The 15,886-nt window shown below is 32.0% G+C and overlaps 1 protein-coding gene across 1 annotated transcript in view; it reads left to right on the top strand.

Moving 5' to 3' along the window:
* The window catches only part of PSPC1 (paraspeckle component 1), a 77,904-nt gene extending 62,279 nt beyond the window's left edge, over positions 1-15,625 (top strand). The window contains exons 7-9 of the mRNA XM_087814425.1: positions 5,994-6,051; positions 11,133-11,302; positions 13,151-15,625. Of these exons, the coding sequence (XP_087670551.1) occupies positions 5,994-6,051; positions 11,133-11,302; positions 13,151-13,336 (414 nt within the window). The 3' untranslated portion in view covers positions 13,337-15,625. The remainder of the gene's footprint in view (positions 1-5,993; positions 6,052-11,132; positions 11,303-13,150) is intronic.
* Positions 15,626-15,886: the final 261 nt, after the last annotated feature.

Genomic DNA, 15,886 nt, shown 5'->3' with positions numbered 1-15,886 from the left:
GTGGCTCGTCGGTTGAGTGTTGACCTAGGATCCAGGCGATCAGGGTTCGATTCCCAGTCAGGGCACATGACCAGGTTGCGGGCTCGATCAATGACTCTCTCATCATTGATGTTGCTATCTCTCTTTCTCTCTCCTTTCCTCTCTCTGAAATCAATAAAGATATATTTAAAAAAAAACCTGTCTTCCAAAGTGGATATACCATTTTGAATTCCTACCAGCAATAAATGAGAGATAGTGTTGCTCCATATCATTGCCAGCATTTCGTGTTGCCAGTGTTTAAGATTTTGGCCATTCTAATAGGTTTATTTTGTTATCTCGCTTAAATTCGCAATTCTTGATATATGATGTAAAGTTTTATTTTAACTGACAGAAGTGAGCAACATTTCCCCAATATTAAAGAGTGCAGATATTTTGGTGTGCATGTATTCAAATTGAGGGCGGAAAAATACCATAGGGTGTATATATTAAAAGATCTTCTTATATTACTGAAAGTATTTTGCTCCTTTCCTGTATAGCTGTATGTGTGTGCGCGTGTGCATGCATGTGGATATGTATATGAAATATTTCAGAAATTGCTGTTTTTAATTGCCTGAGGAAAAAATGTTAAGTTTCCAAACATTTTTTGGTTATGTTGGAAAGTTTGCATGGTATTATTTGAGTTGAATCAATGGGAACATGTCTTCTTTTCCTTTTTAGTTTAAAATTAATTTATTTACTTTTTTAAGGAAAAGATAACTTTGTTGATAAATACCTTTTAATATTAACACGTTTAAATGAGCGAATAATTTCTTGGCAAAGAGGCCTACTTTTATTTTCAGTTTTTTTTTCTTTTTTCCTATTTTAATATTTCACATACTTGATTTTTGTTCCATTCTTCAGAATATGTTGTATTTCTTGCCTAGTATTTCCAGATAGTAACATCTATTTAACTTCTCTCATGACAGTTTGACTGGCTATCTAATAATCTTATTATTCTTTTATTTTTCTAATGAAACAAGATATATTTTCAAGTGGTAAATGTAATTTCTTTTTAGTAAAACATTTTGGACTACTTGATGATAAAAAAGTTGAGCCTTACTACCTGCCAGAACTGAAACACTTCTCTGGGATCATATTTCTTTTAATACATTTAAATGTTCTACATCAATATTTTAAATCCAGATTTTTAGCATTTTCTTTATTAAGACCTAAATGGCTCATGCTGACCCTAGACAGTCCTTAGAATCTTTTAAGGACATGCATGAGAAGTCTTTATGAATTAAAAGGAGAGTAATGAGTGTGCCGTTAACTGAGTAGATTGATCACAGTGTAAGATGAACATATTTTGTTGTTGATCTCAAAATGTTGGCCCATTCTATATATGTTAAGCATTTATTTAGTTCACTGTTACCTAAACCTTAGAAATTCATATTATACTTATTTTAGCCTTATTTTTGTACCATGTGAAACCTTTAAATTACGTTACCTAGAAAAATAAGTATAATATGTTTAAAAGCACAGATTAATATCCTTAGTATTAAAAGAAAAAAAATAGCCTTACATTACACAAAGTAACATCACATGCTGCACTTTAGGGTATACTGCTTTAGTTAATTTACATTAGTGCAGATTTTCTGCTGTTTTGTTGTTTGCAAACTTTTTAGTTTCGAAATCCTTTTTATAGACTATTAAAAATTACCAAGGTCCCTAAAGAGCTTTTGTTTCAGTTATATCAGTATCTGCCATATGAGAAATTTAAAAGAAATTTGAAAGAAAATGGGTGTTAGTGGGAAGAGTGGTCATGTGTTACATTTTTTTGCAAATTTCTTTAATGCTCAACAGTAATGTAGTAGGAAGAGTGGTATTATTTTACCATTTTGTAAGTTTGTTTAATGTTTGGCTTTATGGAAAATGGCTGGCTCCCTATATTTGCTTCTGCATTTCATCTATTGCAAAATGCTCTTGGTTAAAGTACATGAAAAAAATCTGACTTTCACACTTCACCTTTCAGGTAATTGTGGATATTCTTGTTTGATACTGTAGTAAAACTTGATAGGCAGTAATTTTCATTACAATCTATTGGTCTACTTTGAAGTTTGAATGGCTCTCTGACTCTGGCATGATTTCATGATATCATATACCCAGCATTAGAAAAATACTGGTTTATCAAGTTACACAGGTATTTCAGGTTTTAATGTATTTTATTACACAAAATTAAAAACCACATCTTAGTACCAACTACCGATCTCATCAGAACATGTCTGTGAAAATTTGCATGATGCTGTCTGAAGTAAAATGCTTATTATTCCATGCAAAAAGTGTTTCAGCTTGCAACTCAATCGCAGGAATTGTTTTTCTTGAAATAACCACCCTACTTCAGAATGCAGCAGACATGCTTTATATATATACTGTATTGTTGCATAGAATATTAAAAAGACATGTACCCAAGGATAGCGATTTAATAAACTTAATAATTTTTACTGCTTCATCTAGGTATTCATAATTGAACATTTTAAACTGTTATATGCATGTGAAGAATACAGTGATTTCTAGTAAAAATTGACTGCAATGTAATTTGTGCCAGAAAACCAGGATTTTTGCCCACCATTGCTTTTACACCACCCGCAAATATTGATAGAGTGAAAAGCCTGACTAGATCATCATCTTATAACTATGTTCTAGTGTTAATAAGACATGAAATAGTTCTGAATCTGTGCACTTCCTGAAAATGGTGTTGGGGACTGAGTACTCCACGAACCACTCCAAGAACTGCTATTTGAATGGAATGCTGCTTTGATATATAGTTCTGAAAATCAGTCATATTTTGCTTAATTTGTTGGTCAGATGTGAATTTACGCTTTCTTCAGTGGCAAGCTTTCAGGAATACCTATGCATAACTCTTAATGGAAAGGCACACCTTCTTATAAACATTGTAAGAATAAATCTAAAAATCATGTTTTTTGTTAGTTTTTGTTGAAATTCTTAAAAAATGAAGGTGCCTTATGAAGGTGAAAATTTCATGAACTTTATTTTGGCAGAACTTTAACCACTTACTATATGTATGACCTTGAGTAAGTTATTTAACAGACATGTGCCTCAGTTTTATGATCGATAAAATAGGATAACGATAAATGTATTTATAGGATTAATGAGGCTTAATTGAATTAATTAAAAAGTTTTTATCATAGCTTTATCATAGCTTTATTGCACTGCAGTCTTTTGAGATTTTGTTTGCATACAGGTTAAACCACAACTCTTAATTTATGCTAAAGTTACAAAGCACCCTTAAAATTTTTATCATAAAAATATCACACATTCAGTGTTCCAGTTCTAATTCGAAGTAAGTTAGAAGTAATTCATAGAAGAAGTGAAGGCCTTTGTGTATTTCTTCTTGGGTGGGTACACAGTTATAGTGAACTTCTTCAAGTCATTCTCATTGATATTTGATATATCAAGTTGTAATGAGATTTGCTGTCTTAATTTCCTTTGATAATACTACCCTTAAAATCTCTGCCTCTTTCATTTTACTAGAAGTGGATTTATAGAAAGAAACAGTAATCTTAAGATACGACTAGGAAGCTGAAAACTTCATTTGCTCATTCTAAAATAGTTTAAAAATGATCCGTCATCTCATTATACTATCTTTTTAAAAATTATGAGTGAAGCTGTATAAAATAGCACTAAGTGATATCTTTATTGATTTCAGAAAGAGGAAGGGAGAGGGAGAAAGAGAGGTAGAAACATGAATGATGAGAGAGTCATTGATTGGCTGCCTCCTCCACTCCCCTGACTGGGGATCAAGCCCGCAACTCGGGCATGTACATTGACCGGGATTCAAACCGTGGTCTCCTGGATCCTAGGTCGATGCTCAACTGCTAACCCACGCCGGGCTAGATGATATTCTTTAAGGAAATGTCAACATGAATAAATTGAATGTATGTATATTTAGTGAAACGTAATATAGTATACAATATAAATTGGTATTTTAACATAGCGATATCTACATTAACATGGATTATTGTAAGCTTCTGATTATTTCATTTACAAAAATATATTTTAGAACTGGAACCAGTTTAAAATAGAGCATCAGGAAGGGAATGTTACAGCCACTGTTGAATAATTATCTTAAAACCATAGATTTCTTCGCTATGTTAATATGCTTCTCACAAAACTTTGTTAATAAAGAAAATGGAGTAATAGAACAATTTAAGAATAGTTTTTTAAAAAGTACTTAACTTTGTGAATAATAAGACTAAACATGTTATTTTAGAAAGTGATAGGTAAAGCTGAAGTTATAAAAAGACAATAGAAATGGCAGTCTCTCTCCCTTGCCTCCACCCAGTGAATCATAAGATAAGCATCTAGTTAGGATGTTAGGGTATATAAGGGGGATTTGAAAATTGAAGTTTCAAACAGTGGGACTATAATAATTACATTCTGTTAACTATTTCTAATCTTTCATAGTTACGGCAAATACAAAAGTAAAAATATAAATTGAACCCTTATCCTCCCCCCAGAATGTCATGATCATAAAGTCCATGTATTAAATATCTGTTATAAATAATACCTGGAAGATTTTGGGTACGCTGAAGCTGTCCACACTTTATCAGTAGGTTTGGACATCATGGCTTATTTGATTTATTGATAATAGCACTTATTTATTGATAATAAGTGTGATTATAAAATAGTATTTTTCATGTAATTGGAAAATTATATGGATTCATCAATAGTTTTATAAAATAGTCTAGTTTTTTTGCTGGTCAATAATATGTGTTAATCAAGTTTTAGGAGACTTATTTTTAGGAAAGTTAAACAGCTCTGATAAAGGTTTGGCATTTAAATTTTCTAAATAACAGGACAATGTTTCTTCATGATACTATATAAGTTGGTGTTTTTTCTTATACTCTAACTTAATTATAGGTTACCTTTTGAGGCATTGCTATTAGGTTTGATAGGTAATCGATTTGTTGCTTATTTCATTTATCCATCATAGGCTTTCATTTCTTGCTTTATTGTTCCTTTTCACCAGTATTTTGAATTAAGTGGAATTTAAACAGTTTAATAAAGTTGCTTTTGAAAGTAGGAAAATTATACCTTCTTTAGATTCAGACATTGCTGCTTTTGCCTGAGAATGTTCTTTAGTATTGCTGCATTTAACACATTTGTATGATATTGGGAAAGATGATCCAGTAATAGTGCAAATTGCAACTATAATATCTTGAGTCGTTTCACCAAGTGAAATGAAAATTTTTTAAGGAAGCAGTTTCTGTATTGAAATTTAACATATTTGTACATTTATATGACCTTTTGTGTCACAGTTAACCTCAAGAGCATTTTGTTTCAGAACTTGGCAGTTTGTAATAACACTTTTATTTTAGATTTCCAAGTAAAAACTGTTCTAATGAAGGAAGAAATGTTATATTGAGTGTTTAATGATTGCTTGTGTGTCTTGGAGACTTTTATGGTAGTCCTATATAGGTCCTGGGTAAAATAATGCTTGAATACTTGAATAAAAAGGCAAGGATGAATTACAATACTTCAGAAGTCAAAATAATCTATAACTGTTTTTAGCTTAGTGCCCCACAGCTGTTTGTATTGTATGTTTGAATATAAAAGTGATAACGATCATTTCTGTTTAAAGACTTTAGTGACCTGGGAGGAAAAAAAATTGGCCCTGGTAGTTATTATTACGAGATTTTTCTTTTATTTTGGAATTTAGGCATGTATCTTTCATCTATTGGAATAAAAACATTAAAAATATTCTGTGGTAAATTTTATGTAATCTGACTTATTTATAATCTAGCATTATAAACTGGGTGCTTTAAACATTGTAGTATATTAAGCCTGGGAGACTGAAGTTCCTTTTCAGTGCACTTTATTAAGTAAAAGATGTTGAGAACTTAAAAAAATTTTTAATGGAAAGTGATGTCCCAATTTATTCTTTTCTTTTTGATTTTAGATGGGAAATGTGATAAGATCGATAGGTTGACTGTGACAACTATGCTTACTTACAGAGAGAACAGGAAATGAGAATGGGTGATATGGGTCCCCGTGGAGCAATAAACATGGGAGGTAGGGACTGGAAGCAAAAGGCTTCTATAACTTACTTGTAATTCTTTGGGGAACTGTACATGCTGTTTGTGGTATCTACATGTCAGTAACAAACTAAAATTTGGAATCAACATTTTAATGGTGAAATCTCTTTATGTTTATTAAATTTTAAAAAATACAAGTATATTTTAAAATATATGCCTAGGAAGAACTTTTTCATTTTGTTTATTTGAAAGCTAAAAGATGTGCTGTCTTTTATTCATTCATTCATTCATTCATTCATTCATCAATTTTTAAAAATGTTTTTATTTTCTTTAGAGAGGCAGGAAGGGAGGGGTATAGAGAGATAGAAATACCAATGAGAGCAACATCATCAATTGGCTGCCTGCTGCACACCTCCTACTAGAGATCAAGCCTGCAACTCGGGCATGTGCCCTGACCAGAAATCAAATCAGTGACCTGTTGGTTTATGGGTCAGTGCTTACCCACTGAGCCACACCAACTGGGCTGTATTATCTTTTAATAGATTTAATGACAGAAAACTAACCATGTTTTGATACAATATGAAACTTGTTCAGTAATTTCATGGTATAATATTTTAAAAATCAAATTTCATGCCTTCACATTGGTTTTTTTACCTTAGAATTTTGGTAGTTTTTGAGTTGTAGTGTTTCTAAACTTTTGAGGAGTATTTTATAAATTTGTATTTTAAGGTACCCTTTTTTGTAACTTTGTGTTGTGTGGCTATTTTTATTCATTTTACTAAGTGTCAAACATTTTGCCCTAACCTACAGTATTGTGCACAGAAACATGTTGCACATTTAGGTTAATGCATAGCTTTAGAGTTGATAAAGTTTTTTTTTAATATGTTTTTATTGATTTTAGAGAGAGGAAGGGAGAGAGAGAAACATCTATTGGCTGCCTCTTGCATGCCCCCTACTGGGGATCAAGCCCAAAACCCAGGCATGTGACCTGACCAGGTATCAAATTGGCAGCCTTTTGGTGCATGGGTCGACACTCAACCAACTGGGCCACACTGACCAGGGCAAGAGTTGATAAGTTTTTAAGAAAATGCTTATATTATTAGCATCTTTAATATTGATTGACTTACAACCAGGTTGTCAGGGGAAACAACACTGAGTAAGCTAGGGAAAAATAAGTGTGGAAGTTATTATTGAAATGTCATACATTTTAAAAGTTAGACAAGTAACTAAATTTTATATATTCCTTTTACATTGTCCTGCTGAAGCTGTCATGAGCTTAAAATCTTTACATAACTCAAATGTACATACTGTTGTAAAGATTACATTACCTTAACATTTCAGTATGCATAACATGCACACCCACTGAGAAAATCTAAATTGTACTTAGATTATGTAGTGCATGGAATAAAAAAATCATAAAGCATCAAATGTGTGGAATGAGTATTTTCCATGATCATCTTCCTTCCTCCTCTCATGGCAGTTTCTTTGCCACTGACAATTAGATCATCTAAAATCATTTATTGCTGTTCACTTTGTTACTTTTCTTTTCTACCAAAGTAGTAACTGAGAATCTCTGGTATACAAAGTAAGCATGTAACATCTCCCTTACCCATAAAGAACTTCGTTGTGAGTTAATACAATGGATACACGAAATAATTAGCCAAAAATAAATAATAAAAATTGTAAATTGTGAAACACAGTTGTATATATAATAAGTACAAGTGGTTCAGTATTTCTGTCTTTATCAGAGTAAATTGTGGGCTGGTCCAGGTGGTTTTAAGGATGTAAGTGTGAGGTTACGGATTATAGGCGGTTTGAAATGCCATTATAATTACTAGATTGTCATTAACGTCAGAACCAAACTTGAAACATTTCTGATGTTGGAAGGGACACCAAAGCATTCTGACTGACTGGTTGGTTAGCAGCTTTATCAGAAGAAATATGAGACTATGCCTTTAGATTCCTTATTTAGTTAGGAATTTAAGAGAATTAAAATTGTTATGGCATTTTGTTTACCAGAGAACCATATTTACATTTGAGCATTTACTTAACTCCCTAAAGTTTAATCCATGTAATTTTCTCCTCTTTACATTTTATCTAATAAGAGACTGTATTCTAATGGTGTACTGGAGTTATGTATCGTTATATAGTTGAGTGTTGCTGGTGTCAGTAAATTGTCACATCCTGTCAAGTTACATTGATGGAATGTGTCATTACATTTTCTGGTGTATTTACCAGTGTACATAGCAAGTGAAATAGCTTATCAAACTTTTTCAGGGGGCCAGATAATTTTAACATGTCTTAGATCTTTAATTTTTTTGAGAGAGAGAGAAAACATCAATTTGTTGTTTTACTTAGTTATGGATTCATTATGCATTCATCGATTGATTCTTTTTTAAAAAAAATATGTTTTTATTGATTTCAGAGAGAGGAAGGGAGATGGATAGAGAAATAGAAACATCAAGGAAAAACACTGATTAGCTGCCTCCTGCATTCCTCCTACTGGGTATTGAGCCCGAAACCCAGGCATATGCCCTGACCAGTAAGCAAACTACGATCTCTAGGTTTGTGGCTCAACGCTCAACCACTGAGCCACATTGGCTGGGGCATTGATTGATTTCTTGTATGTGCCCTGACTGGGGATTGAACCCACAACTTTGGCGTATTGGGATGATGCTCTAACCAACTGAGCTAACTGGCCAGGGCCTTAGATTTTCATTTTTAATTTTTAAATACGTTATGTGGTTTTTGTTTTTTAAATTGATTTTAGAGAGGAAGTGGGAGAGAGAGAAACATCAATCAGTTGCCTCCCGCATTTGCCCAGACCGTGGATCAAACCTGCAACCTGGATGTGTACCCTGACCAGGAATTGGACCCAAGAGCGTTAGGTGCACAGGATCATGCTCCAGCCAACGGAGCTACATTGGCCAGGGCTTAGGTGTTTTTTTTCTTGCGGATTTTTTAATTGAAATATAATTGACGTATAAACATTGTATAAGTTTAAAACGTACAGTGTGTTAAGTTGACATATTTATATATTGCAGTATGATTACCATTGTAGCTTTAGCTAACACCACCTCTATTACGTCCCATAATTATCTCTTTTCTTTGGTGAGAACACTTAACAAATCTTGTTGATTTAACTAAAAATTTATGTAAAGAGATACAGGAGTTTTAAATGGATATAAAAGATTAAAGAAATCACATGATCTGAATTCTTAGATAGGAAAGAACAAAAAGTTATTAAATTAAGTATAATTTCACAATAATACAAGAAAGTCAAAGCTGATTAATGATAGATCTGATGACACCAAGCCAAAACAAAAAATTTTAAAACAATGGAAAAGAAGATAAAGTGCTAGATCTGGGAGATGTTATAAAGGTAATAAGAGGATACTGTAAACAATTTCATGTCAATAAATTTTAAAACTTAAATGTAAAAACTTCTAGGAAAATGTTACATGCCAAAACTGACTCAAGAATAGAAAATCCGAATATTCTATGAACACTAAAAAAAATTAATTATTAGTAAAAAATCTTCCTGTGAAGAAAATTCCGGGCCCAAATGGTTTTATCAACAGGTCGTACCAAAGGCTTAGATTTTTTTAAATTCAGTTTAATTATAGCTGTGTGGTAGAAGATGTAATTCCTAAAAATAAGACTGTACTTCAACTATTGATAGCTGGAAAGAGTATTTTTTAGTTATTTTACTATACTTGTAGCATAGTTATATTTGAATCTCACAGTTTAGATGTAATAGTTATATTCTATTAAAAAAGCATACCCTAACATGACTTGTTCTGGGGAAAGTTGAGGTAAGATGGAGTCCTCCTAGATTAGTGTCTTCACTCTTTCTCATTTCCATTGTGAGAGATGTTCTCAAAGTCTAGTAAAATTTTTTTGTTTATAACTGTGCTAAGGGAATAGAAATATTCTTGGATAGTTAGAGTATAGATTTATCAGGAAGAACATTTACCGATTAAGGAAATAATTCCTTCCCTATGAAGTTGGTAGGTTCCTGGGGATTCAGTTCAGAAAGAGCAATAGTGTGTTGCCAGGGACTGACAAGGGAGTAAGACTTCTTTCTCTCAGCTGCTCCTTGGACTCAGCCATTTATAGAGTTCAGCTGTATTAGATACTGTGAAGAGTTGTGGGTTTGAATGAAAACTTCAGCTCTTTTTATAATGTGTTTTTGAGAAATTGAGTTCAGAGTATTGTAATTGACCTACATAATGAAGTACTAGAAGGAAACAAGTTTAAGTCAGTCTTTGTTATGAATTTTTTATGATAAACAACTATATGAATACTTTAGAAATAAAAAAATTTGAGGAAGTTAGCAAAAAATGCTGTGTTTGAGGCCATTATAAATATGGTGTTATAGCTCAAACACTTGCAATTTTCATCTTTCTGATGAAAAATTTTGAAGTATACCTGCTTATTCCCATTTCCAGAATTTCAGCATGTTGAAAAATTAAAAAATCAAATGTGTTAATATATCTCTTTTGGTTGCAGTTGCTTTTAAAAATAAGCTTTGTCATGTTGAGAGTCATTTCCCTTTTTTTTTGTTTAGATTACATTTTTCTCCATAAAGTTAAAAAATAGTACCTTCTATAATTTTGGGAGATGTTCAGTGACTATATAAAAGTCAAGAGGTTAGTTACAGTGAACTTTATATATCGAAGGGAATGGATTCTCACAGCTTAATGCAATTTACATGCTAACATTTTTAAGTTATGACTTTTAAAAAAATTAAGTGGTTTTCTAAGTGCTAATCTTTTGCTGTTAGAGTTTAGTTACTATGTAAAGGGAATATTTGGTTAAAAAGCAGACTAGCAAATCATACTGACTTTTAAAAAAATTCTCAGGCTTTTACAGTCTCAAGTGTCCTTAAATAATTGATAGTTGTCTCATTTGTTTTATATACTTTTGTTTTGGGGATGAAAATTCTATTAGCATAGGTAATGCTCTGTTATAGAGTAGATTAACTAAGTGTCCCATTTTCAAAGAAGGAAAATGATTTTGATGATGTCGTCTGTATACATTGCCTAATTGTTGTTACATTTTTAATGTTTACTAAACTAAGATAGGACAGCTCTAAGTATAGATTGTTTTGCATAGATGCGTTTAGCCCAGCACCTGCTGGTAACCAAGGTCCTCCTCCAATGATGGGTATGAATATGAACAACAGAGGAACTATACCTGGCCCACCAATGGGTCCTGGTCCTGCCATGGGACCAGAAGGAGCTGCAAATATGGGAACTCCAATGATGCCAGATAATGGAGCAGTGGTAATGTATCATAAACATTATTTTGATTATATTCAATAATATATACTTCTGCCTCAAAGGTAACTTCACACTTAAGATAATTTGGCATCATTTGTTTTGGCAGTAAAGATCAATATGCAATGAAGAAAAAGTAATCTTATGAAGTTATATTTTGATTATGAGGCAGCTTTTAAGTATCCTGAGTTATGATTACCAACCATGTCATACTTTGTAACACGTTACAGTTATTTTTACAGTGCTTTTAATTTGTATCCACCTCTTACCAGCATTTAAGTATTTTATGTTTGTGTTCTTTTCCTCTGTGGACTCCTTATCTTTGGTGTGGGACAATACTCCACTATGTGTAAAAAACAGTTTTTAGTAAACATTTCTACGAAAAAGATCCCTTATTAATTTTAGAGAATTTAACTGTAAAATAATTTACATTAAATTTTGAATTTACATTGTAGAATTACTAATTACATTTGTTGCTAGGTTAAAAGTAGACAATTTTATGCCTTGGTTTGAGAGTGTGAAGTTATCTTTGTGTGCATTAAATATTATAAAACCATTTCTTAGTAATTCATATATTTAAATATCAGTAGCAAGACCTAGTACTTGTTTCATTTTTCTCAAAGTCTATCACTGTTTAAATGAGGCTTTATATTAGTAAAACATTTTCTCATTTGGTTTTTATTAATGGTTCTAAATACCATTTAGAAAAGGAAAGTTGGTTGGTTGTATATTTTGAAAAGGCGGTTTAGCTTTGAAACTACTACAAAAATCTTAAGGCGCCATTGCTGTCAAGAAAGAAAAAGCACTGCAAATTAAACTCAGACATGCTAATCAGTTGTAACTCCTTCCTGGTCTCAAAGATGTTAAAAGTGAATGTGTGTCTTAGAATTGATGGATGCAGTATTTTACCATTTAAAAATTTATTTACTTTAAATGCTATCTTTTATGAATATGGAAAAATTAGACATGCTAATAGTGTTTTTTTTAATGTGTTCGTAAAGGGAGATAAAGAGGCAGTGCTGTAATATCTACTGTGATCAGATGGCGCATAGTATAATTAGTGTTCTTGTTAACTTCAGTGGAGGCTTTACTTTAAAGTAAAATGTCTGAAAGCTAGTAAAAACTTGTACCTCCTTGGTTAAATTTTTGTGTAGCAATATAATCATTAGTAGTAATTTCGAAGCTCTGTTAGGTGGCCATTTTTTCCACCCTCCCTCTGAAATTGTAAACTATTTAAATACTGTCTTCAGTCTTTTTCACACTGGTGTTTTACTACCGCCCAAAGGGAGTCTATTCAACTTTTGAGATTAATATATGTGGCTATTACTGTGAAATTTTTCAAGTATATGATTCAGATGCTTAATAAATTGTCGATTCTGAAAAAACTATATCTATTTCCCCAATAATGATCTTTCCAAAAAACATCTCAAACGATTTCATAATAATTGTTTATTTTCTGAACGTGATGCTGCTCCTCAGTTTTTATCTTCTTTAAAAAAAATTGTTTTTATGCACCACAGTTACATGCAATATAAGCTTTTAAAAAAAGATACCAGAATAGTACTGTAATATTGATTAGGTTTTTAAGGTGGCATTTACTTCATAAAATCAATTCATTCTTCATGAAATTGGGGCATTGTAGCAGTATGTAACTCTTCAGATGCTTTAAAAAAAAATTTTTTTAACATAGTAACTAATTAAATTGCTCCTTTCTTCCTTCTATGTGTGATCCTGATTCTGCTGGACTTTCTGCTGAACTTCATGACACCACTACTTGGGATTTTGCCAATTTTTCTTGTCACTTATATTTGACGTGTTCCAAATGGACTTTATATTTATTGTGTTGTATTCTAGCACAATGATAGATTTCCGCAAGGACCACCATCTCAGATGGGATCACCTATGGGTAGTAGAACAGGTTCTGAAACCCCTCAAGCACCCATGAGTGGTGTAGGTCCTGTTACTGGTGGTCCTGGTGGTTTTGGTAGAGGAAGCCAAGCAGGCAACTTTGAAGGCCCTAATAAGCGTCGTAGATATTAAACATTCTTTCATTCCTATTTAGAGAAAAAAAATTCAGTGGTATGACTTTACACTTTAACCTGTTACCTTGGAAGAAATGGTTTTATTGTTAATGTATGTAGACTTTAAAGTATTTCTTTTGTAAAACTAGAGGTTTTTGTATTTTTCTTTATTCATGAGCTTTGTAGATTAGAATGGTAATGCTGATGCTCATCATTGTGAATGTTAAAATGTGTTTGTGACCTTAGCTTAATATAAATATGCCATAGTACTGTGAAATCTATGTAGTTACTTCAATAAAGAAATCATTTTGGATAATTTACTAATGTTATTAGTGGTATTCTCTTATAGTTTTGCTAAACTTTGCTGTAACAGTAATAGTTTGGTTGCTTTAATCCCAGCCATCTAAAAATGAGAATGGATTTTCTGCTTTTTAGTTTGTGCAAATAGCACTGAAGATAGCAGCTTAATGAAAGCTATTGTCAATAAGAGGTCTGGCCAGGGAGTTTACATCTGTATAAAGGGTTCATGTTCTGTGAAACCGGAGAACTGCTGTCAGATTTCATATAGATTCTGCATATTCAGATATTCCAAGAGGAATATTAAGGATATCTTTGTCCTGTGCTGATTTTTTTCAAATAAACCTTTTCAGTCTTGGAAAAAAAACTGTTTGAAGGCAAATCTTTTGCTTATGATATGTTTATTTTTTTTTTTAATTTTACTTGCATTTATTTGGTGTCAATACTGAGATCTTACCCTTTTAAGTTTTCTTTAAAATCAAACAGTACTGTTAATTTGTATGTTAAGTGAGGATTTGCTGTGTGATTTAGAAGAAATAAGACATTTCTTGAGAAGGTTGATTTCTAAAAAGTATTGAAGATGGCTTGACTCTGCAGTGTCATAATATTTTCCTGTAGTTGGTAAGTCTCCAGTAAAACTTGTCTGACAGGCTAGGTGTGTTTGTCTCCAAGTTATACAAGTTCAATAGGTGATTTGTAAAAACAGGTGATTTTTAAATACAAGTTCAATAGGTGATTTTTAACTGATTTTTAAAAACAGTTCAATAGGTGATTTAAGTGGAAGACAGGATCATTGGAATCATATTACCTGTCTCTACTATTGAATATGTATTTTGAAGTTCAATTTTTAATACTAGAGTGAAACCAATTTTATGACATTATAATTTTTATTCCAAAACAAAGTCTTTGCTATATTTAAAATTTTGTTTTATAGCCATGTTTAATTTAAAATTACATTTAAGCAACATATCTTTAAATTAAACTGCAACTCTAACACATCAGCCATTGATCACAGTATATTTCTCACATAATGCTTCACTGTCACTATATCATGCTTTAGCTCTTTTTTTTTTTTTTTTTTTGAAGAATAATGCGCTATTATAAAATGAACAGCATGTAAATATTATCTCTTATTTTTGCATGGTTTCTGTTTTTGCTGGAAAGCATACTTTGGAAAGAAAGAAATTTGGTTAATTTAAAATCTTGCACAAACATTGTACCAATTAAATTTTTCTTATGTTCTATCTCATCATCTTTTTTTTTTTTTTTTAGATAGTGTGGGTGGAATTATTTTCTAAAATTTGCATCATTCACAGGCTTTTGTTTTTGGCAGTCATGGAGACTGGAATGGAAAAAAATAAGACTATATGGATTGCGTTTTCCAAGAGTATGGTTTGGCAGGGAGTGGGATTTGTTTTAATTTGGATATTAATTGCAGTGTGAGGAGTTTTAACATTATAATTTTTAAGTAATGTCTATTGTGCCTTAATATACCTTTCCCATCATCTACATTTTTATTCATACAATTCTTAAGTAATCTTTAGCTTTGTATTTTGCTTCAAAGCTGAATTGAGATTGAGAGGAACTTTATTCTTTGATGTTAATACCAAGCTATATTTGGCCAAGGCTATGGAATTCTGTAAGATTCATTCAAGAACATTTGAAAGCCAGTGCACAAAGATGTGCTGCTCTGCTGCACATTGTAGTGTCTGGCTCAGCTCTGGCTCCAGGAAAAGAGTTCTACGCAGCTTTTCCCCTGCATCAAGAAAATCCTTGTTCCAGTACTTACCAAGTTTACCCTGGGAACAGTCAGCTTCTGGGAGACAGTCAAGTGGAGCACCTGTGAACTCCTAGCTATTCAATTTTTAGTGTTCGTGTAGAGTTAAACACCTCTGTGGCTGGTTCAGTCAATATTTTTTCTTGTGAATTAGTATTCTAAGGCATATATTTGAATGTCATTTGCTTAAAAGTGGTAAGATATAAAAATAAAGAATTTAGCTTTTCTAAAGAAGTGTAAGTTTGTTCATATATGCTACCATAATTTGATAAAATGGTAATATGAAACAGTTTGAGCATAATATCACAATATTATGTTTATGTGCCATGATTTGAAACACTGAGTTTAAAGTCTGCAGGATTTAGGTTTCATATGCTATTAATGTGTAATTAATATGCATAAAATAAAGGAACATCCCTTTTTCTAATTATTTTATTTCAGCAGTCAGAATTTTCCTGTTTTTGTTTATTTTGAAAATAAATACATTGATTTTCA

This window comes from Miniopterus natalensis, chromosome 2, assembly GCF_054644295.1.
Source record: "Miniopterus natalensis isolate mMinNat1 chromosome 2, mMinNat1.hap1, whole genome shotgun sequence".
In the NCBI taxonomy this organism is placed as follows: domain Eukaryota; kingdom Metazoa; phylum Chordata; class Mammalia; order Chiroptera; family Miniopteridae; genus Miniopterus; species Miniopterus natalensis.
This window is presented reverse-complemented; position numbering and strand designations above follow the sequence as displayed.